This window comes from Ixodes scapularis, unplaced genomic scaffold, assembly GCF_016920785.2.
Source record: "Ixodes scapularis isolate PalLabHiFi unplaced genomic scaffold, ASM1692078v2 PGA_scaffold11__112_contigs__length_91849675, whole genome shotgun sequence".
In the NCBI taxonomy this organism is placed as follows: domain Eukaryota; kingdom Metazoa; phylum Arthropoda; class Arachnida; order Ixodida; family Ixodidae; genus Ixodes; species Ixodes scapularis.
Window position 1 is genome coordinate 54,050,038 of NW_024609837.1, and position 25,292 is coordinate 54,075,329.

Genomic DNA, 25,292 nt, shown 5'->3' on the forward strand with positions numbered 1-25,292 from the left:
GTGTGTTTACAGCGTGGGACCAGCATCCGTATCCCAAAGTGAGATCACGTGCTTATTAGATATTACCAACGTCCAACTTTTGTTTAGCCTTGTAGATATAACCAAACAACGGTCTATTCCTTTTTTTTTCATAGTACTTTTCTTCATTCGCCTCTTTTTACTCATTTTATGTGACTGATTGCCGTGCTTGCAGAATTGGCACCGTTTGATAGCTTCCCAGGAGAATTAACGCAGGTTAATTACTCCAAATCTCGTATAAAAAAATATAAAACATGAAACCGAAAGGCCACCAAGTTTATTTTTTGGTATTCAATAAATTTCTATTCTGAATGTGTTCCGTCTCTGATGGAGGTGGACTGAATATTCCGGAAAAGACGACCACCTCTCCATTCGATCCACGAACGTGCCAACTCAGCCGTTTCCAACCTCCCTTAAGTGAGTACGAAAATGTATGCATCGATCCAGAAGTTCTTGTATAAAGGCTTCCTGATACAATACTACATAACAATACAGTTGTTTGGTATTGTTATGGTTCTAAAAGTTCTGGAAACAGAAATCTGTCGGAACGATCAACATCGCGAAGCAGGCACTTCTATATTCACATGCAGTTGACTCAAACGTTTTAAGATCACCAGCTTGATTATGTATTTCTGCAAACGCCACTTTGTTGCATTTATAGCTCTGCCAGATGAGGGCGTAATTTTGCAAAGGGCTTATTGGGTGAACCTTTATCAAAAGATTCCTAAATGCAATGCCAATAAATTTGCTTCGAAGCGGGAGCTTTGGTATTTGTTCCTTCTATATTTAATTTTCAAAATATAACATCTTTCGTAATAGACTTCAAATTTCATCCTGCGTTAGAAAAACAACAAAGAAACGCTGTGTATTTCAAAATAAGACGATACGTTTTCGTCGTGTATCAGAAGGGATGCGAACTCCGTTGGACTTTGCTCATGTTCCACCAGTGGCACTCGCAGCAGAACACATAGCGTAACAGCTCCTTCACTCTTGCGGGGCTGAAGAGTCCACGCTGCAAGTTGTCTGCACTAATACCGTCGCCCGCTGGCTGTCCAACGCGGCACTGACTTGAAGCGTCGTCCACGAAGGAGCACCGGGGGCTTCCACCAGTCTCGTAGCAGGGGTTGTCGTACGCCTCGCACGCTCCTGGCACGCAACTAACAACTTTTTTTCTCCTCTCAAGCTGAAGACACACACTCGGTATGACCGCAGGCACATCATCTGCTGAAGACGAATCGAGGCACAGTTCATTTCCAACTTGTAAGGTTCCTGTCGAACGACTAGCTTCCTCCCTCTGGAGATCGCACTTCGGGGAGAGTTTCTTTGGAAAGATATCGTTGCCTACACTAGTGGATGACGGCGTCCTAGAACACTGATCCTCCTGAAGGACTTGCGTGTTACCACGAGTTACACATTCACCTTGCCGGTAGGAACTTAAGACTTTGTGCCGAGAGTACACCTCACCGACACTAGAAGACCACGACTTCCTCGAGCAGCCGCCAACAACGTCGCTTGGTGTCTTGCCAAAGTTTACAACGTCATCCTTGTGATAGGCATCGAAACATCTATCACGAAGGTGCACGTCATTTACACCGGAGGACCACGATGTCCCCGACTGAGCGGTCCTCACAGGCTTGATGTCGAGGGTGCAGTTACTGTCCTGCCGCTGAAAAGCTCGAATGTTGTCTTGGGCCTCCTGAAAGAGCTCGAGGAACCTGAGCTCTGAGCTGGCACTTCGCGTGGTGTTGAGGAGGTAGTAGAGGTACGTCTTGTATTGCTCCTCGTCCTCGTTGATGCTGCGACCAGACGGACTCGTGCCAACGTAGAAACGCACGTCCTGGGTCAGGGAGTTCAGGCTTGGATCGACGACTTCCGGGCAGCTGGCCCAGCGGTTCGGGTTCCAGGTCTCGACTGAAAAATAAAATGAAATAGTAAATAAGGGCAGATTCAATGGAACATCTCGAACTTTAAAGCGCACGTCATGCACTTTGACTGCCCAACCATAGCCCTCTCTCTTACGGTGCCTGTAACGCGTCTTCGTCTCGTACACCCACAGATCAAAGTGGTCCCAAAGTGGTCACAAGTAACGACAGATGAGCCGGCGTGTGCGATGTCGCGATCATGGCGGTTGGCCGTGAAGTTCTGGCCTAAATTACAAGCGAAGGGTAGGGTCACTGTAGTCGCGGTGTCCCAGCTCGTTGCTCAAGAAGGTTCCCTGAACTGTCACACCGGGATCGAGCGACAGCAGAACAGGACTCTATCGTATGCGCCTCCGCAGCTGTGCCACCACCGGGATGGCGGCAGGCAACAACATCGAACTTCAATGATTCGGTCATTGAAGTATAATTTAAAAAAAAAAAAGATACATTTCAGCACGCAACAAACACACCGTCGGTCAAAAAAAAAAAAAAGTCAAATTAGTTGTTAGTTGTTTACGCAGCAGGAGGTTAGTCTGCCAGAACATGGCGACCATTGTTACCCACTATAGATAAGAATTTAACCAGTGCAGTGCGACTGCTAGCCTGGGGTCTTTAACCCGTCGGACCCGTCGGAGGCACGCTCCACCCGTCGGAGGCACACTCCTGGCACCATACCACCAGGTACAATTTCTGCACGGCCCTCAGCATCTTTAAGAGCTGAACTTCCGGTATGTCGCAACACGTGGCAGTTGCCCTGATCACGCCATGGAAGGTGCTGATGTGTTAACCGCAACGGTCACTCAATCTTGCTTTGATTTTTCAATATTTCTTTTATTCAATGTTTTTTTGTCTTACTTTCGACAAAACAAAATGCTGGCTGTGCCCTCTATCTTCACCGGGTATTTCATAACCTTAAGCATGTCGGAGGTCGGTATGGTGTCCCAGTGGTGTTTTCTTCCCCACAGAAAAATGGGTCAGATATGTGCAAAGGTCGGTGCTACCACCGAAAAGCGGTCGAAAAGGAGATGCACCAAAAAGCACGGAGTACCGTTTGTGGCTTGTGTGTCTGGCGTGTTTAATAATATCCCTTTGTCGTGTGGCAATGTCTACGTTGGACAGACGGGCCGCTGTGTAAATGACAGACTTAGAGAACATTCCTATTCTCTCAGGGCCACTGTTGGGGAGTTGCTTCATTTACACTGCAGGGACTGCAAGTGCCATCCTGACTTTAGTGAAGTCACTGTTTTGGATAAAAATACAGATAGAGTGGCAAGGGAAATCGTCGAGGCTTTTTTTTTTATCTCTAAACTTGCCAGAGATGTGTCAGCGAGTTGTTAGTGGCTTTATCTGAAAAAGAATTCGGGTACCTTCGATGAATTATGAAGGGCATTACGCAGCCACTGGTATGGTTATCTTGACAAAAAATATGCTGCCTGGTTCGCGCGTCTGTACTTTTTTTTTTTTTTGTCTAAATCACATGATTTTTGGTTTATTTTTTTTTATTTTTTGTGCATTAAAAAGCCAGTCGTTAGTTCAGTGCCGTCCTGTCGTGTGCGTTTCTTTACCCTTGTCCATGTGTTTTGCAGCTGTTCCTTCCCAAGATGTTCACTTCAAACCACCTAGCCCAATACGTCGCATTGCTGTCTTGCTTTTAATTTCGTCCTGCATACCGACTACTTTACTTCATTTAATTTTGATTACCCTTAAATCGCCTATTTTTGGGCTTTAAATAAAGGGGTTGGATCACAAGGTAGAACGAACTTAACCGCACAAGCCGCTTTCGGGCAGCTGACTGGGTCATGTGTTTTAAGCGCATCTCTAAAATAACCTGTATTAGATTGAGTAACAATGCTATCTAGCAGCATGTTTTACAATGCGGTCAACATTCGCCAGGTGAATATTTATAAAGGTTCGTTCATAAAATAGCTGAGGTAGGCCGGCAACTGTCTGCCAGTTCGCAGGGTTAATGCATTCGTTGGGTGTATTTTATTGCTGCTTTTCCAATTTTGGCAAATGATGATGCAACCTTTGCAACATGAACAGACTTGCACAAGTTCTGCGATGCTCTAAGAGGGGATGTTAAATTGTTCGTTCTTTTCAAAGGGGCTGCCTATTTTCTTGAAATCTTTGAATATAAAGCATTCAGCTCTACAAATTAAACCAAAATTAGGAAGGATTGTACTGATGAGGAAAATTCAAGCTTTGATATGTCGCTGGTGTTGTATATAATTGTGGTGAGCTGGGCAAGTTTGTATGAGGACATATTGAACATAATAGTGCACTAAGGGCGTGTACAAAGAAAAGGAACACACAGCGCTTCTGTGTCTTGTGTTCCCTTTCTTTGTCATCGTCCCTTGTGCGCTGTTATGTTTAACGGGGTGTTATATGCAGTTAGCTTGGTATTTTGAGAAGCGAATTTCAAACGGCATTTAAGAGAAGCTAGTGGTCTGCTCGTTTCGGTGAATATGCTCATTACGTGAATTTCCGAGTTAAAGTGAGGTGGTAGACACATGCCAAGGCATTCGAAATATTTACCTTTTTCTATTTAGCTTTTAAAGAATTTTTAACTAGAATTTTGAAATTATCGTTTTGTTGCAAATACAACCTACCTTGCCTACATTGTATTGATTTACATGGTCCCTTTCGTACACCATAAAATAAAGTTGCAAGATGGCGCAATATGGCAACTCCCGCGTCTAAAAAATCGCGGCAACGTGCTCAATTGTTCTGCATCTACACGGGAAAGGTAATATTTATTTTTTCTTTCTGCAATAGAGCCACCATTTTTATCAAAAATGGCATCACTCAGATAATAATGACTCGGGAACACATATCAAATTATCCTTTACTTCATGGTGTAATACGCCAGAACCATGATGCAAAAGCAACTAGCCGAACTAGCCATCATTATTCTTTGCTGTAGATCAATCAACTTTTTTTGGCGAAGCACTTTCTGCATGAAATACATTTGATGCAATGGGTCTCAGTGCTGACTAGGACCAATGCTACCCAGCCATTCTTCATGTTTCGCCGTTTTGCCATTCCGTCCAAACTTTCGACAGATGGCGGGATATTGGATGTGTTGTTCAATGAAAATTCGGAAAGTGAATACTACGACGACAGTGACGGACAATCAGTGTTTTCAAAGGATGTCGACACCGACAATTCCGACGACGGAGCAGGCGAGGGGGGGGGGGGGGGGGGGGGGGACTGAGAAAAGCACTGACTAAGCCAAACCAATTTGGAAGCGTAAGAAATGCAGTCCTCTTTCACCTGCATCAAAAAGATCTGGGGCAAAGCCACTTGCCTCAGAAAGAAATAACACAAGAACGGCGTACTAGGTGTCAGTTCTTCGGGGTGTAGAGCACTCACAACAAAAGAATGCATCTCGTGCGAAATAGATGTGGCTTTAACAGTACCCTCAATTATTTTAATGGAATCCACGCTCAGTAAAAATATTTTTCGGGGTGCTAGGGTGTAGATATTATTACGTTCTCGTGACCCACTGTATCAAAGACGATACATCAATAAAAAATAAGAAAACACGAAGCAAAGCGAATTGTAAGCTTCGTATTTTCGGTCTCACCCACCAGTAATTTATGCGTAGAACAAGAACAGCCCTCGAAAATTCATTGGTACCGAAGAGGTGAGTGATGGATTAAAAAGAAGGAGGTTAAGACACATGACCTGGCCAGATGCTGACTTGTCACGTGTGTGCAAATGGTTCTGTCACAAGCATGGACGATTAAAGAGTAACAAAAATAAAACTGTATAAAGAGCTATCCCCAATATCGAGTATATCAGCCATGGAAACAACCTCTGGTTTGTCTGACCTCTAACTACCTGAAAACGTATCACGCCTGTGTTTATTTCATAAGATCTATCATCATAACCAGCACAGCGGCACCTTCTGTAAACAGAACTATCACGTGTCGATCATCAAAAAAGCAGTCAAGCGCTTGCGTTTCTGTAAGTTTTACTCAAGACATCATTGGATTGGAATCGCCTTCGCCCACTTATCGTTAACATCGCCAACTGCGCTGAGTTTATAAACGTTATGTGTGACTTCATTTTGCGTTCCGACCAACTATGCTTTTTCTCTGATTTTTTAATGCCGCTATGTGCCTAATTGATATGTTATTTAGATGTTTCAGCCCACTCGCCCTTTGGGACACCTTCGGGTCCTGAGAAGCAGAATTAATGGATGAAAGAATTAATTATAACTGAATAAGAAAATCGATGTAAATAAGTAAATCAATAATTGAAGAAACGATAAAAAAAATGCGGGGCGTGAACTGTAACAAGGTTATCTATTTCAGCTTGCAGTTTGTTTTAACATCCGTCTTTATAAGTGCCTGGATTGCACGAGGCATAATACGGTGGTGCTGTAACTTAACTATGTATCTCAAATCCCGTGAATTCTCAGTTATCTAGAACCTTAGGATAGCAACAGCGTTTTACGCTTAGAATGCATTGCTTCGATTTGGCAGATTTGGAATCAGCACACGACGGCATCACAAAGCATCTTAGCGAGGACAGGGGTTACCCCCTGTCCTCGCTAAGATGCTTTGTGATGCCGTCGTGTGCTCTTGCCTTCCAAGGGTTAGGTTTCGCACACGTGCTACCTTCTCAGCCGGTCCGGCCACTTTATGCCTATGACGTCGGTTTCCCGCGTGTGTGAGTGCGGTGGCCGCTAAAACAGCTACGCCCCAAAGCTGATACGCATCTGTTCTGTAGCCGGGCCTTTTTACTGAGAAGGTTATCACTACAACGCAGCATGCCAGAGGTTCATAGAGAGTATGAAATATATTAGAAATTAAAAAAGTGGGAAGTGCGCACAAAATGCTATATACAAGAAATATATTTTGTTTCATATTTCAAAATTTCAGTCTCCCAGTTAGCACTCCGCATCAATGCGTTTTTTTACACAAAAGATGCTTGTTATTTTTTTAAAAATAAACTCATGATTCGCCACGTTTTTATTGTTCGACAAATGTTTGACTTTCGAAACAAATCAAAATAAAGTCTACTTTCACTTTTACTGCTCCAAAGTGTAGATTATTTTTGTTATGCGTTCGTAACTTACGCAATTACGAAATGGTGACTCCTAATGTATTATGCGCTAGAAGTTGGTATAGCACTTTAAAACTCAATAAGTAACCATTTGAACTAATTATTACAAACCATGTCTTCGTAATTTTTTGTGGTCAAATATATTTGCCTTTATGAAAATTTTTTACACCTACGTAACGTTAGCTCCTAGACGCTTACATAACGAATCCTCTAAGAAGCTCTAGAGAGTATTTCTTCAACAGCCATTGCAAAAGCTCTTCCAGAACAATTGGTTTTAGGTGCAGTTACGGTGTATCTGAAATTCCGCGAACTTTTGTGCCGTACGTGGGCGCCCAGCTGTGCAATGGTGATGGATTAACATTAAATAATTAAAAGGTTTGAATGGTATCCTTCAGTAAAAACAACTTTTGAAGAGATGATGATGATAGCGGTGAAAACCTACTGTTTCCAGATACGTGTGCCACCCTGGTTGGGATTATCCTGTGTGCTACTGCGCATTTTAGAGGATGTATATATAAGTTGCACTTTCCTCAAATTTATACAATATCACCCGTTGAAGTGTGGTGCGCCACAGTCTCCTCGTGAATGACCACATGAAGTTGCCGGCGGCCACGGATAGTCTGGTCATTCACAAGGAGACTGCGACGCACCACACCACCTCTTAATCCTTTGTGAGGTTCCACCTCCCTGGCGGTCTTACCCGCCTAGAAGAGGTTTCGCTCCAGTGGTCGCGTGAAGGCATCGATCACACCGGCCGTCCGCTCCAGATGTGCTCATTACGCCCGTGTCCCACTAGAGCGACAGACAGAAACAAACGACAACGACAAGCCTCAAACCAGAGTCTTTCGCGATTTGAGAGGCTTTATAAATAAAGGAGGCTATGCTCACACACGACCATCATGCACGCGAGGGTATCTTTGGCAGACTTGCAATCGCACGTGCTTACTTCACGAGCACCGAACGACTAAAAGCCTGCCAAAGTACCATCGCGAGCATGCTGCATGGGTTTGAGGCTTGTCGCTGTCTTTTGTTTTTGTCTGTCGCTCTAGTGGGACTGAGCGCCGAACAACATGCCTAAATATAATCTCAATACCTACGAACCAAGACGGCATCCCTTGGGTACGCCTCCAGCGCTTCAACCGAAAGGATAGGCGTAAGACGACAACCGATGCAAATATCGATTTTTTGTATAAACAGCCCTTGCTCCATTTTAGTAACAGTGGAAGCCAAACAAGCTGAACATGATTAAAAAGACTACCCACGTCAATCTTCGACAGGGACTGAAACCTCACTAAATTATCTTGAAGAAACCCCCGCAACCTCAAAAAAAGAACAGCATAATCTAACGAATCGACATCCACACGACATCCACCCGGTGTCCCTTTTGTCCCGCCCCAGTTCGGGAAGCGGATCTCGAGCATTTCCTTTGGACGTGCTGGGCCTTTAACCGACACGTCGGCGCCACCTTAGCCGGGTGGGCCTCCATCCTAAGCGGCCGCCAGACTTTCAACGTTGGACACATGGCCCGATACACAGCTCCCTTCTGGATTTCTTCCAGGAAACGAGACTGCATCTTTGCCTTTGAATCTGTGCCGCATGACAAACCAACGTAATTAAAAATAAAGTAGAGCATAACCTTTTGTTATACTCACCCTCAGCTGTGCGACGCTGCAAACGCTTCAGCCTTTTGTAGAACTCCGGTGCATTCCTAAAACAAAAAGAACGTATTCTCAGCATGCACGAATGATTTCCGTAATCCATCGTGGGACCAGAAAACAAATATACATATATCTCTCTTTAGGGCTTCGTTACACTAGGCGAACGAGAAAGAAACGCTTCTCGCGGACAAACTGAAAATATCCCGCTAAAGAACTTGTCGCGCTTTTATTAAGTTTTTTGGAGCATCACCCACTGAAGTAATTTGTCGTTAGTTGTGTGCGCCGCGGAATGTTAGTCTGGCTGAACATGGCGTCATTATTACTCACTGTATGTGAGAAATTTAGGCTGTGCAGCACGACCTTTAGCTTGGGATCCTTAATGTGGACCACTCATAAGTGATACACGACCGCACGCCGGTACGATGCTCATCCAGATCGAAACGGGCAGGGGTGGGGATTGAGCACACGATCCCTGGGTTCTGCCGTGCGACCTTACGCTCCCCGTGCTCCGAGCTGGTGTGCGCCAGCACACTCGGCCACCGATCACCCCCCTCCCCCCAAACTGAACACAAATATACACATGTACGAAGAAGCAGCACGACACCGGTCAAAGTCGTTAAGGTCGCCGAAAAGATCAGGGCTGGAATATCTAGGGTTAAAGGGCCTCAAAACCTGGCCTTCCTTGTGAGGGGGGGGGGGGGGGGGGGGGCGGACCCCAATCTGTTAAAAATATTTAAAAAATAGCCGCTGTTGTAATTTCACCCACTAGACGCAAATTAGCTAAATGTCAGCCAGAGATCAACCATGATGGGAACAAACAAATATTACCAATTTGATTCATGAGTGTCTCCATACATATATACTGTTTGTTTCTTAATACTACCTTCACTATGTTGCTAGACGATTTTATTGGAGACTGTAGGGTGGACGACCGCGCGAACGATTAACGCAGTTATTAAACCACGAACGCCGCAAAACAAAAAAAAAAAAAAACACGTGAAAGGCGACCGAGCTAGCGTGTCACTGTTGCGCCTAAGCTGGTATTCGTGTTTGCAGGCCTTCGGGTACGGGCTTTTGTTTTTCGGCATTTCTCCCGACTCTCTTAGCAAAATAAAGAATACTAAATTAAATTGTTGAATGGTTGAATGGATATGCAATTCCATCGCACATTTGTGCGCTTGGAAACTTCCGTTCTGCCATCACTAGCTAAACAGACCTACGCGGCTTTATCGTTTGTCTAATCAAAAGGTCTAAAGTAAAAATAAAAATATGACCATTTCTGGTTTTTGTATTTCTCTTTTCTGCAAAATTTGTCTGCTACATTTTTTCCATTAATTCTCTTTTTTTCTTTGTTTTGTAAACTAATTACACCTGAGTTTATTGTTACGACAATCTAGAAAGTCCCTTTAAATATATTCTTTGAGCAAATACGACAGGCTACGGAAAAGACCCCCGAAGGGGCAGTGTGCATAATTTCTGAGCTGTGCCGCCGCTCTTTTGAATATAGCAAGAAAAAAATGAAATGCAGATTGGATAGTAAACACGAGAAAACACAGACAAAGCCACCCGTAACCGTTTTACATAGATTACAAAGTTTTGTTCGACGAATATACAATGTAAGGACTGAGCGCGGTACCCGTTCTGACTTTGTAGTCTTCAAACTCTAGAAAAAGAGTTGTACGAAGTGGCAGATCTTTGGCAAATCTTAATGAAGTGTCCACTGTGTTTTTGTAATTCTCCATAGATGAAATAAAAGGCTTGCAAACTTTCAGCAAGTTTCGGAGCTTTTTCATCAACAACCTTTGCCCAATAGAGGTAACGCGGACGCTATACATAATGTAAGTGAACGGATTTAAACATGGTTGATATTATGGTAAATTCACAAAGGCTTCTTGCGGCAAGTATTGTGCCTGTTTTTTCGGCCTGATTGTTCGGCGCTTGCGTCCAACGATGTACCAACTATAGACCATACTTGAATCTTAATAAAGTTTTGTGCATCGAAGAGGGAGTATAAATTGTGAATTGAACCTCCAGTGGCGGGGCTGTTCAATCTGTGTACCCCCAAACAGATGTCACACAGATGCTTTTTCCTCTTTCGTTGGACGTCGAGAGAAATCTTGAATTTCAAAGTCAAACCCACAAGGAATTTTAGATTGTAGCTAGTTGAAATCTAGAGTCCTATATTCCTTTAATGCGGCCTATTCAGAAAAGTGGCCGCGCTGTGTGATTTGCACGCACGCTTCATGTTATATTTACTGCCTGTTTATTTGTTCTGTCCACAATTTAGTTGATGGCCCTGGGTTTTTTGCTACAAAAATTACGCTTTGAATCAAACATTAAAATGTATTTTTTATAAACACACATTTTATTGTCAACCATGTTGCGATAGAAATATAATGAACTAATTTATCTAGTGTTTAATTTTATGAAGTACTTAAAAGTAACGTAGTAGTACAAACATTGAACAGGTTTCATATTCTTTAGGGCCATGGCCTTCGACGCTGCTGAATACCACAGAACGTCTTTCCGGCCAATGGACTAACCTACACAAACAAAAAAAGGAAAAACTTTGTTTGTAGGGTACTGAACATTTGTTGCAAATAAGATTAAAAGGTATAAACCGTAAATGTGCACTGAATGGCTCCTTATAACATCGCTTGTAGAATATTTAAGTAGAACATTTTGAAGTATTTACAGTAGTCTTTCTCTCCTAATTTACTTATTCGTCTGATAAGCAGCGGTTCTCGCATGGCATATGGAGTGGCAAACAAAACTGGCACCCTTGAACGTTTTTTTTTTTTTTGTTCATTTCATGGCAAAGTTGGTAAAAGAGATATGTTGATTTTCACGGTTAGATATAACACAATTACCGGTATGATCTTACTAAATCTAAGAACCACAAAAATTACCCGTTAATGTAAATTCATGGACTTTTTCTAAAGAAAATGCATATAAAATCAGGTATACATTCGAGTGACTTTAAATTTGCGCCTATTTTATCTTGCCATCGCTTATCAGAGAACGGTGGCTTGTCGTGCGCGATAAATAATAAAAAAACTTTGGTATATTTGTCAGGGTATTTCGGCTTGGGGAAAGTACGAACGTTTTACAGAAGTATTTGTCTATGTTAATTCATCCTTATGAAAGCTGAAATGCTTAAATAAACTATTGCTATTTTTTCGGGTTGAAATGAATGTAAAGCAGTGGTGAGTTACCAAAAAAAGTGAAACTCCCTAATGTTTTTGGAGATGACTTCCGCGACTCTTCTTGACATGGCAACCCGAGAGCGGATGAAAACGGGACGGACAAAACAGCGCTCCAAACACACCTGAAGTTTTATTAGGCCGAATCATCTTTAAATAGGCCAACAACCAAGAGACGTACATACAAAGTAAAAAAAAAGGAAAGAAAAGATAAAGTTTGGACACTTCCGACTAGCACACTAATTAACAGTGCCACCATGGACACCAACAAAAAAAAAACACCAAAACCCACACATCCATCACACGCTCCCTAAAACATATAAAACAACGGTTACACCTTCCGAACACAAAGGCAAAAATCTTCAACTTAGATCGATACCCACCCCCTTCTCCTCTTCATCCTCCCCAATAAAAAAACACAAAAACTTAGAAACGTCTTAACAGGTTTGTTTGAAAAAAAAAATACATGATACTGGACACACAACCTCGCTTGCTGTACGTAAAAACTCCCTCAGGAGCCGTTGGTAACATTTGTTGTCTTTATTTCAAGCTTTAGGCGCCTTCCAAACAGAGCAACTAGAGCAACTTGAAACATGCTTAGCCAGCTTTGAAGATTCACTCTTATTTTTACCCCACGCTTATTTTCGCGTAACCTATTGATGATGATTGGGGTTTTACGGCGCACAGGCAACTTAGGCCATATTGCGCCAAACAAAAGCGTAACCTATTGTCGAGACACCTAGCAGTCGGACCTACATAGCTAATTTCATAAACAATTCTCGAAGGTCGCAAGCCACCGACGATTCTCTATGCTCCTCGCCGCACTTTACGTTTTCCGACAAAAAGGGCGTTAGTCTATCCAAACGAAAACGCCCACAGTTTATAGGAAACGGCGTGAAAGTAAGGCAGGCAGACAACCTTGCTTTTATGTAAGCCCTTTACGGGTTGCCTTTTAGAGCATGTTAATAACGGGAAAACAACAGCTGACACATCCTCCCGACTATAATTTACCAACGACAGCATGCCAAGCTGTTTTTCCAAGCGGGCACTGCACAACGCACAGATGAACATTTCAGAGCATTCATTAAGACAAATTTGACCACACCTCATTTTACAATCCTTGAATTACGACTTAACCTAGAGAGCAAATATCTTAAGCCCGCCTTCCCAATCAGCTGATACGCAAAAACTCTAACCACTCTTTGCTGAACACGTCCTTTGAAAAACAAGGCTTCGGAGCTTTTCCAAGGAAGCTAACCATAACTAGATCGCCCACCACGTTGTCCGAACAACATGCCTAAATATAATCTCAATACCTACGAACCAAGACGGCATCCCTTGGGTACGCCTCCAGCGCTTCAACCGAAAGGATAGGCGTAAGACGACAACCGATGCAAATATCGATTTTTTGTATAAACAGCCCTTGCTCCATTTTAGTAACAGTGGAAGCCAAACAAGCTGAACATGATTAAAAAGACTACCCACGTCAATCTTCGACAGGGACTGAAACCTCACTAAATTATCTTGAAGAAACCCCCGCAACCTCAAAAAAAGAACAGCATAATCTAACGAATAAAACAAGTCGTTGATGTCTAGAGGAAACACGACCGCTGACTTGCGTTAGAAAGGCTGGATGTCAGTCATCGGTTGATCTGCATTTAAGAACATCAGGGGCTCGAAAAATCAAGAAGCATAGAGAACTAACAAAACGCATGAAGAGTCGGTGATTAGTAACCTTGGAGTTGTTTATGAAACCCTATGAAAAACGTGGAGCTAGCTATGTAAATCAGACTATTATCTGTCTCAACAATAGGTTATGGGAACACAAGCATTCGGTAAGAAAATAACAGTGATTCTTCAGAGCTGGCCAAGCATGTTTCTAGTTGCTCTAATTTCTGTGTTTGGAACTAGACTAAAGTTCTAGCTAAAGAGACCGATTTTTACAAACGGCTCCTAAGGGAGTCTTCCGTACAGCTAGCAAGGTCGCATGTTTTATTTACATGTCTGTGCTCTTAAAGACCCACGTACGACCTCGGTTTTCTGCGGGGAAGATAACTCCCTTAGCGCTCTTCTCTCGTAAGCAGCGAGGGGAGCCAGGTTGGGGCAAGGTAAAAAGTGGACAGGATATAGGATAGAAGGAGGCGGGCAAAAGTGGAAAGAGCCAAGTGTACGTCGGCCTTTAAACGAACCTGCTAAAACGAATTTAATTTCTTGTGGGGAGGGGAGGACGACAGGGGAAAGGGGGAGGTGGTGATATAAGCTATGTAGTTTTCTCTTCGTTGTGATGTCTGCTTTGTATTTTGTTTTCTGTTGGTGTCCTTGCTGGCTTTGTTCTTTAATGCGGTAGTTAGCGGTGTTCACTATTCTTTCTGCATTTGTTGTGGGTTTATTTAAGTTGTCTAACGTTGACGTTTGGGCTAGTTGGTATTTACGGTTAAAAATTAAAAACAAAGCAAAGGCACGGAAAAGAACGCGAAGGCCGGGCGAAAAACAGCACTGACTTACAACTGAAATTTATTTGTGATTACATCGAGTATAAATACTGTAACGCCAGACAAACAAAACAAAAAAAAACATAAAAACAATAAAGGAAGCCACGTTCCCTTTAATACGCAGTCACGTATTACTCCAGTGATTGCAAAAAAAAGTGATTGCATCTCTAAACCAGTTCAATTATGATTGTCGTCAGTGGTTCCTCTTTGATACTCGAGCATATTACATATTACCGTTTGTGATAAGAATAGAGAGGGCGTAAAACGAACACAGTCTCCTTATATAAGGCTTTAGTCAGGGTAGGTTTAATTTAAAATGGGCATAAAAATGGTTGAAAAGTGACTCATCGCGCAATACTTCACTGGTATAAATCATCTCTCCCCTCTCCAAATCATACTCTGTAGTTTGTTTAGCCTGTAAATATAACTTCTGTAAAATGCCAGTTTTTGTTTGTGAAATGTTTAAAGGGACCATGAAATGATTTTAAAATCGAGTTTCATCCACCGCACGTCGTAAAAGGTGTGAAAAGAAACACAAAAACACAAAAATAGGGAGCCCAAAAAAATTATTTGCTATAGAACTTTTAAAAGAAAACTGGACTCTTTTGCGCCTTCCTTCCTTCGCCTGTTCACTACGATGCATACGCAGAATCGGTGCACGTCAGCCGAATCCACATCGCCTATTGGGTAAGAGCCTACCTCACCAGCACCGCGATCGTAAACAATAAATAGCCGGCGAATGTTTCCTAAAAGTTTTGTTAAATAATATTCAGATCCACATTTTGTAGCATAATTAGAGATGTGTGGCGAAAATTGCCAAATTTGATAATGCTGAGAGCCAAGCGCCATCTATCGTGTGGTAAACGAAGCAACTACTGCGCGTGCGCAGTAGGGCAGGGCCGCCAGTTACTTGGGTGACGGCGACCGACGAACATTTATTTTCTTTGTTTTCCTTCCTCTCAAAACTCTGACTGACTGAACGTTTATTTTTCTACGTGTTCTTCCCGCGCGTGCCGACTTCAAGCAGCAAGAAAACAGTACTTAAAACAGACCACGACGAACAAGAACGCTGGATTCACCGACTCCGACGAAGCGTATAGGCCTAGCAGGCATTCCGACTCGGCGCTGCGTTGCTTCGTCGCAAGACCGTCTGCCTACGACCGGCTGGCGTGCTAAATGGAATATGCCCGCGCGACCCTTGTGGACCCTTCCCGTATTATAGTTTGATCACTGACCTCAATTCTAGATTAAGAGGTGAGGAGGTCAATCTCTTCCCCTTGTTTTCCGAGGCAGTGTTGACGAACACTCGTCGAAAAGGGACTCTCGTCGATTCTATCTTCTTGTTTTGTGTGATATAGAGCTGAAATAAACGCCGTATGGATTGCCTTCGTAACACGGTATGTGCACTTTGTTATTGGTATGCCATTTTTATTCTGAGAGACTGCACGTCACTGTCGACCCCGGTCCAACCTTTCTTTGCCGAGTGTCGCGTCAGTATCGAGTTGCAATCGTAAAAGAACGGTCCCGAAGCGCTTACCAACAGCGCGAATACAAGACTTCCATCAAGCGCGCGCGTCCGCTCCGAGTGTAAACAGGTATTTACGTGGCTCTTGCTGACACTCGTAGTTCAAACGTATCTTTTTTAACGTCGGCTCGCTCCTGCATCTCCGAGGCCGCGAAAAACGCCATCTACGTCGCTTTGCAAACGACTGACACGGGCCGGCCCTTCTGCCAACAATGACGGGGTGGTGACAAGACTCGCTGCACTTCCCAACAGGCATACCGGCGTATGGGACTAGTCCCATGCTGTCGCTGTAGCGCAACATATCTCATTGAATTTCGCTCAGCTGCGATGCGGCGATGAGAGGCGCCGATTCAGGAAATACGTCGGTGACATCAGCGCAGTAAAACCTACCGGCGCACCCCAACTCGTTGCCGCTAACACTCCCATTCTCCTACTGCCGAGAGAACTTCCGGTTCCGGAAACGGTCTACGTCACGGCTTCTTTTGCGGTCAGTTGGAGAGAATGAAAAAGTCGATATTTCAATAATTTTTTGTGTAAAAGTTAATAAACCGAGACGAAAACGGATGCCTGTTCGGCATTCAGTGAACATTGACGGTTTAATGTAAAAGTTATCTGGAAAAAGTAAAAAGGTCATTTCATGGTCCCTTTAATCAACTTACTAAACTCAAGTTTCTAATATTATAACCTGCAAAAGCAAAAACACACCCAAGAATATTATAAAAGCTCACGCGTCTGCTTTAAAGGTGACACTGATCTTTAGCAGTGTAGGAATCAGGGTTACGTTAAAGTTCTCTGCTCTTTCGATCAACAACCGCACGGGAACTACCGTGACTATTGTATTTATTCAAATATATAACGTGTCGTGTGTTTTCCTCTTGCTTTCTCGATTCAGTTTCCTTTTACTCAGAAAATAACTTACGATTAGGACAAAGGAGGTCGACGTGTAATAATCCTGGCAACAATTTGCGTGCCGTCGCGCTGAGCCAGGTGCACCCCAGATCAGTCGCTGGTCTTAGCACTCCGGTGCAAAGCGGTGAATTTTAACGCACGCATGCTTGTGAGATGTGAAGGTAAACGCGAGCAGCGCAAGTGCAACGGTACTCTGCAGTTACGAAACGAAGGCATGTGGCAGGCATGATAACCGAGTGATCTTATCAGGAGCACAAAGCCCTCGTCCTGATTTATTACAGTAGCCGCTATCGGCAATCCCACGATTTTGCAAAGTTTTTTCATGACTCTCAGTTATTGACTTCGATGACATTGTCTGAACATTTAGACGATGTCGGTGACCAGCCAGCCAGCGCATCAAGCGGCCAGAGCGGTTGATACCCAGCATCAACGGCTCTGACCGGTTGATTGGCAGCATCAAAACACGACATCATGGCATTCGTCATCTCCATGTACGTGCCCTTTCATCGGTTAAAATAATCAAGTGCAGCGAATGTCCCGTGACTTGCACTTTTAGTATGTGAGTTGGTTGTTGTACGTGTTCGAGCCTTCGACTGTGCTCTGACCTAAGACGAAACTAACCATACGGTAAGTAGAGACGCTGTTAAATTTATATTTTTACATATTTTCTTTTCTTTTACTTCTCCCAATATTAGAGTCACCAATAATAAAATAATGGTTTTGCTTTAAGTCATTCTCGGTGCAGGTGTGGCGTAATTCTTAGCAAAAATGTTTTTTTCGCGCTAGATGCAGCAGCCTCTCGGTCCTGGTGCAATCTGCCGCAAATGCGCAGCATTTCCATCACTGAGATCATCATCATCATCATTATCTTGATAGTGATGGTGCGCTAACAGCTTGTCCGTTATCTCCCAATACGCTGCACTATTTCTACTCGATGTTAGCACAAATAAACTTCAGTTTTAAGTTTGACATGATGGGTGTAACAGCTTCAAAAAACGAGGATGTCCTAGTTCTTGTCCGAGTCTTTGCGCTCTTCTTAATTTTTAGCCTATTGAAGGATGATTCTGTCTACTAAAACTTCAGGTGTGCTTGAGACTTCGTGTTATATGTCGCGTTGTTCCCCGCTCCTACGTTACCATGTCAATAAGGGTCAGAAGGCCCCGTCAAAAACATCATGGAGGCGCCACTTTTTGCGGTAACTTGTTTTTGTTTGCCTTTATTTAAAAAAAATACCAATAGTTGCTTTTGTATGTATCACCTTTCATAAGGGGGTGTTAACATTGACAAATATGTTTGTAAAACTTCCCTACTTTTCCCAAACCAAAATACAACTACAAATAGACTACATGTATTTTATTATTTCTCGTCTTAGCACGATACGCGACAGTTTCCTGATAAGCAATATGAAGACGAAGTAGGCGCTAAGGCGACGTCACTCGAATATATATCTGACTTTATCGACATTATCTTGAGAGAAAGCGATATATTTATATTTAAGTTTGGATGTGGCCTAGCTGATCCATACAGCCGTTTCGCTATTATCTTCATTTCTTCCGTGTCCTCGTTTTTTTGCGTTTTTTAAAGATCTGAATAATGTATTTAATATTTCAGATAAGTTGTGCGATAGTTTTAGTATGATCATACAAGTACTTAGTTTAATATCTAACTGTAAAAATTGTCACAGTTATTTTACTGAGTGTTCTAGTAAAATGAAAACAACGTTCAAGGGTGTTCATGAGTTAATACAATAGCGTCAGAACAGTTTTGTTTAGCGCCGTATATGCCAAGCGAGAACCATTACTTCTCAGACGCATTAGGAAATTAGGAAACGAAGACTGCTGTAAATGCTTCAAGATATTTTACTTCAATATTCTACAAGCGATTCTGTAAGAAGCCATTAGTGCAGCTTAAAGTATTAAAGTTTTTCTGAATACAACAATTTGCAATAAAAAAATTAGGACCCTACAAACTAAATTTCCCTTTTTCTTTAGCTCAATCGAACTGCCCGAAAGACGTTCATCAGTGATTGAGTACTATAGCGCTGTACAAAAAAGCCGCTAACAACATAAAAATACGTCCAATATGTTTATTACTACTTCACTGCGAGGTACTTAATAAAATTAAGGAGTAGATAAATCAGTTCTTTAAATGCCTATTGCAACATAATTGACAAAACCATCATGTTTATAATAGAATACAAGGGCATATCGGTGTTTGTCTCAAAGCATCATTTCTTCGCGAGAAAAAGGAAAATAAAGGACTAAAACAATTAACTTAAGTGCGGTCGAAACAAATGGACAGATGCGAAATATGGCGATAAGCGCGCATGCAAATTACTCAGCGCAGCCACTCTCTTGCCCTTAATGTTCCTTCCGGCATTAAAGGTTCGTTCAGTGAGCAATAAAGACGCCGGAGATGCCATCGCTACGGCACCAGGCACCGTGATCGTGTTCATTATTTTCTCAACGGCGGCGGATGTTGGTTTCGCGTTCGTAGTTTTCGCTGAGCAGACAGTACGTGTGTGTGCGTCTGTATGTGGTTCACCCGATTGATTGAAAGTGTTGAACTACCATACATCTCAGGAATTTACTCAACGGCATTGTGAGTACCTTGAAAAAAGTTTTTGGCAATGCAGAAATTGGTTGCCGCGATTCGGTCTGTTCGCTTCTGTCTACACGTGCTTCTGCCAAGTTTTGAAAACATGTCAGTTCTTATCGTCGTCTTGACTTTCGACATGCATATAAAACCAAAGGTCTAAAACAAACTTCAAATTATGTTTGGTCTATGGCTCACTGTCATTTGGGCCTCTTACGGGTTGAAGGGAAGACGGGGTATAAAATACTGAAGCGGTCGAAGGGTCAGAAAAGCTGAAGGGGTTTGAAGGCCTGAACGGTTGATGGGCTGAAGTTGTTGGAAGGGCTGAAAGGGTACCATTGAATCAAAGATGCAGGTGTATTTTTAATAGGGATATCGCTTGGTCGAGCCTGCCAAAGTAATACGTCAAGGAGACGTTGTTCAGCTGCCTCTATTAGAACAGACACAATTCATATGTTCTATACAACATTGGAGCGCTATGCACCGGTTTGAACATTATTGATTGGGAAAAGACTGGGACGCGCAAGGACGTACAAACACAAAGCCTGAAACACATGAAATTTATTTGACAAACGATCCTGCTTATATAGGCTTCAAGCTCCACAAAACAAAAGTTAAAGATATAAAGAAAAAGTAGAAGGGAGAATACAAACACTTTTTTCAAAATAAGCAGAGTCGCAATGACCACCGTTCGAAAAAAAAAAAAACACATTTCCCAAAAACAAACGACAAACAGTGACCTTCAATGAACACCACTTTTCTCAAACCCTTTTCACGCACATTTTCACAAAGGCAGTGACCAAAATAAAGAAACAGATAAAACGTCCCAGATTTTGATCTGGGAGCACTCAAACACACACAATGTTCTGCTGACAGCACGAACTAAATAAAAAGTAAACTAAAAGATCATGAATCCAAGGAGTGAACTGACATTGAAGATGTTTTTGAGAAAAGTGGTGTTCAGTGGATGTCGCTTCTTCTCGGTTATTTTGTGAAAAGGCTTCTTCGTAGTTTTGTTTTCACATGATGGTCACTGCCTCTCTGTTTATTGGGGAAATAATGTTTTGTATTCTCCCTTCCCCCTTCCTGTTCCTTTCAGTAATATTTTTTTATGGAGCTTGAAGCCTATATAAGCAGAATCGTTTCTCAATTAAACTTCAGCCATGTATTAGACTGTGTTTTTCCAACCCTTCTCTCCCAGTCTCAGGGTTTCAAACAATATTGTTCAACCATATCCTGCTTGTTTGCGTCATAAATGTCTGCACCTGGTTCACTACTTGCTGAACTTTGTAAGCCTCTATCGAATGTATGACTACCCTAGTGAAAAAGCCATTTGCATGAGAAATATTTTGTGTCCAATAAACAGGTATGACCAATACAAGATATATAAGAAAATATAAGAACCATATAAGACACTTAAAAAAACTTCTCACAAGTTCTATATGGTTCTTAAATGCTCTTAGATATATTATGTGGTGTGGTTATTATATAATATTATATCATAAATCTTGGATGATTCAGGTGTGTTTATTGTACATAAAAATATCATACAAAAGAGATTTTTCAATAGGGTAGCAGCGTAAATGCTTGATTCATCATATTTTGCGTACTCGAGGTTCACGCCATTCGTGCTACATATCTTCATGATACAGAAGTAAGCTGCGCGTATGAATACCCACCAGCTCAGGTTTATATTTTCTTGGGACTCGCTTTCAGAGGCGATGTTCTCGGACGTCTGTCTTCGCAAAGAGTGCCTCGGCAGCCTTGAAAGCACCTCGGTTTTGTCCTCGGCTTCGGTATCCTCCGCGACTCCTGGATAATGAAAAGGACAACATGCGTGACATAAATACTTCGCTAGTTGTGGCTGAATTGTTAGTAAACTCCGAACATGATCTGGTTTCTTCCGAATTTTTCTTATTGAGAAATAGGACAATCAAGTCACTAAAACGTAAATATCTTAGACAGAAATCTCTCTGGTTGGGTGAAACTATAGTAGTATAAATGTAATATTCCAGTAAAAGCCTTTTTAATACTACAATCAAGTCTCTCATAGAGACAGCTTTCATAGGGAAACTATTACATCATACACTTATTGTAGAAAATCAGATGCGGATTGCGAGTCCTGCGGCCGCGAGCTCAGCCCGCCCTTAAAGTGACGGCACGAGCTCCCGCAAGCAACACAAAACTCTTGCATGCTCTTGCGCGCGATGAACGATAGTTCCTATTAACGTGCCAAGTAAAGGTAAATGCACAAATGAATCACGCGACAAGACAGGAAAATAATGATTAACCTTGTCATTCGCACTGCTTCTGGAGATTCATTCTTCTATCGATCATTCTCCAAGGAAACGAATAAAACTTTTCGGAAGGCACATATTTCCTTTCATGTTTAATACGATGCAGTGGCATTTGACGACAAAACAACACCTTGTACCCTGCCCTTTTGCCTTCGGTACCCTACATTACGAAGCGATAGGCCAGCACGACAAGCCCACCAACCCTACTAAAGTGGCTTTCCGATTCCCCGAACGCCGAGGGTGAACACACAAAGAAGGAGAAACAGAGACATACATACCGCTGTGTGTACACACAGCGGTGTGTATGTCTCTGTATGTCCCTGTCGTTCTAGCAGACCGTTTTTTTTTTGCATTATATAGCAACTAGCTCAACTTTAGCCTGTTACTTTTATAATATTTTTTTGGTTTACATTAACTATGTGTATTGTCATTTAGTTTGGGCCCAAACCACAAAACGTAACTTAACAAGACCACTACTAACCCAAAAGAGGGCTCTTCCAATTCTTGCAAATGTTTCTATTTTGCATCTTAAGGAACTCTTCTAATATCCGTGCCACACGGGCAACTCGAATGCCATTTACAACGAATGAAAATTGTGTGATCGGCGAAGCAGCTCGCAATCTGCCGCGCGTGGAATGCGCTACGCCCGGAGTGTCGCGCGCTGATTGGCTTTTCGCTCAAATCTCATTGGTTGTAAATAGCATTCGAGTTGCCCGTGTGGCACGGGTATTAATCACGTTCCAATTGCTGGTGACTAAAAATAGCATTAAACAAAACAATACTTTTTCTTTTATTTATGCGCCGTCATACTAAGTTAGATTTAGTATGTAACTCGCTATGGCGAGACGTCGTGTGTTTCAACACCAAGTACTAATTACGGTTTTACATAATTAAAGTACGTGTTGCCATCTTTACTTAGTGAACTTGAAGCAAATGATCTGTGTATACTTCGAAAGACAGATCGAAAGTTAGCGAACATAATATTACGATCTCATGTTCTATGCGCTGTCAATCATTGATAGTGTTGTCAAATACGTTTTCTGCTTGGAAAATGTCGCGTTAATTGATACTGTATGTATAATGTGATGATAAGAGTAGTTTACTTGTTTCTTTCGTAGCGTGAGCTACACTGGTCGAGGTTGAGCAGTTCCGCGTGGCTCCTGGAGAGCCGTGCTGCGCATGCGCGAGGAGCAGTGACGTCACACGGCGCACAGCTGGCGCGCCGGAGTCGCCGCCGCCGCGCGCGCCTCGCCGGTCTGCGCATTCCAGAGGAGTGACGTCATAGCCGCGGCAGACGCACTGGCGCCGCCGCGTACCCAGCTGTGCGTCTCCGTTGCGCGGTAGCCAAGTCTGACGCTGCACCGGAGCCGCTTGATAGCGCCTCTCATTTTGTGCGCATGCGCAGAGGTATCAGTGGGGTATACATATAGCGGGGCATTTGCCAGTGTGGTATAGCCATGGAGAAGGAGAGCGAAATTGCTGCTGTCACATAATGCGTAAACCGTGTGTGTGTCATTGAAGCAGCAGTAAGCATGATAATCAAGCTAATCCTAGGCAACCAGGAACGCTAAGATTAACCAGCTGAACCTAAGCTCACGCTACGTATATCCTGGCATAGCCGAGCTAAGCCACTGCAATTTTTTAGTGTGTTTATTATAAGCTGCTTTCCCGCCAAAGTGTGTATGGGGGTTAGGGTCTCGTGAAGCTGCAGTTGCAGCTTTTTAATCCGAAAGAAATAACTGTCCCACGGAGCTAGCTGACGTCATCAGTCGCGCCAAACGGCAGATATATTCCCGAAGCCGCGATCTGAGACATCCCAGTTTTGAAACCACGCAGAAAGCCACGGAAAACGGCAGTGATATGACGCCGCCGCGCGTCACTTTCAATTAGCGCCTCTCCATGGCGCTGCGTGTCCGCGAGGCAGCGGCTCCACCGCTCCACGCCCAAGGTCACCGCGGCGAGGAGAGCGCGCTCGCTCGACCGTTCGGACGCAAGTACGCCGCAGACGAAAGAAGGGAGCGGAAGAGCGGAGTGCATGCTTTCGCATTCACAGCTCGTAAGAAGTGCTTAGGTGTACCTCGACCTTGCTTCCATTTTTTCACTGTAGAATTAAAAATCGAAACAAAAGCTCTACTATTATTATTATTATTATTATTATTGTTATTATTATTATTATTATGGACTCATCAATTCTCCGAGCCTGTTATCTGAACTGTGCCTTAGGGTCCCACGTGTGCCTACTCGTCTTCTGTCATCTTTTTATGTTTCTAGAACGTTTAGTCCGGTAAACCCAATTGTGAGAATGGCTCAGCGTTTGAATCATTACTCTGCAAAACTTGATATTTTCAACCCTTGCTACAGGACGTTTGTCCTTTCTATTAAAAACTTGCCCGTGCAGGATGAGCATTGCTGAATTGCTTTGTTATGTCTGAATGTCGTCATCTCCATGTCGTGTTTTCTGGTGGTGCACTTGTTGTCCTTCGGTCTTGTGTTCCGTCTCTACTGTTACTGCCTCGTTTTTATTTCATTGTACTAATTACTCGTGCACTGCCTAGTATTATGCTAAAAATGTATCTTATTTTCTGCGGAGATGTGTATAGTGTGTTTTTTTTGTTTTTTTTTTTGTTTTTTTTTTATCCACCAGTGTACCAGCACCAAGACCTCAGGGTTGTTCCTGGGCACTGTGTAATAAAGATTGATTGATTGATTGATTATTATTATTATTATTATTATTATTATTATTACCTCTAACAAGCAATTGAAAAGGAGGCTGCAAAATGTATTTTCTGACATTACGAGACAGTAACCTGGGCAATGGTTTTTTTAGGTATGTGATTGTGCCTTTGAGCGAATGCTCCTGCTTTCTACATTAGCGACCTGCATCTTCTGCTTATGCTACCCGCCCTACCTTTCGGTGTCCTCCCTGCAGCATCAAGTGTTCAATTATGCTTAAATTTGTCTTTTTTTTTTTCATTTACGATCATACCGAATTCAGTCGCCCAAGATGCCGCATGTGTGCTCGTCTGCGTTTGCTTAGTTTCCTTTTCTCTTCCACCTCATTCCACGACTTATCGTGCCACGTGACCTCGCACTGCTCTCCAAGGCCCTCCGTGGTTCTACCAACTGAGTGATTGTTGGCGTGTGCTCGTCGTTGTCGTGCCTGTGCGACTCGAAGGATCTACAATGTTGATCCAACTGAGTGTGTGTTGTGTTCTCGTCCTCGTCGTGCCTGTGTGACTCCTGGGCCCTGTGAGGCTTTGCCTATTGTCTGTGTGTTGGTTGTGTGTTCGTCGTCGCCGTGCCTGTGATACTTTTGTCAATTAAACTGCTGGGTCTGATCCTACAAGCCCCTGATGGCTTTGATCGGGCCCGAAACTGATCTTGGTACTGGGCAATTTGAGAATAAAGATTTATTATTATTATTATTATTATTATCATTATTATTATTATCAAAGGCTATATGCATTATGTGAAAAAAATTTCAATCATTACGCCCTGTCAATACAAATTTGTGACAGGTCGCTCGACCGAAGTAACGTTATTAAACAAAAGGGATTACTTTTAGGTTATATCGAAACGAAACTGATGACGCTTGGTGTATTT

The 25,292-nt window shown here is 42.8% G+C and overlaps 1 protein-coding gene across 2 annotated transcripts in view; it reads right to left on the reverse strand.

Annotated features, from left to right (window-relative positions):
* Nucleotides 1-275: 275 nt before the first annotated feature.
* LOC120836186 overlaps nucleotides 276-25,292 on the reverse strand; it is a 74,176-nt gene continuing 49,159 nt past the window's right edge. For both annotated transcript variants that reach the window (XM_040205533.3, XM_042288911.1), the window contains exons 2-4: nucleotides 21,072-21,204; nucleotides 8,663-8,718; nucleotides 276-1,929 (exon numbers count right to left, since the gene is read on the reverse strand). In XM_040205533.3, coding sequence (XP_040061467.2) covers nucleotides 920-1,929; nucleotides 8,663-8,718; nucleotides 21,072-21,204 — 1,199 coding nt within the window. In that variant the 3' untranslated portion in view covers nucleotides 276-919. The remainder of the gene's footprint in view (nucleotides 1,930-8,662; nucleotides 8,719-21,071; nucleotides 21,205-25,292) is intronic.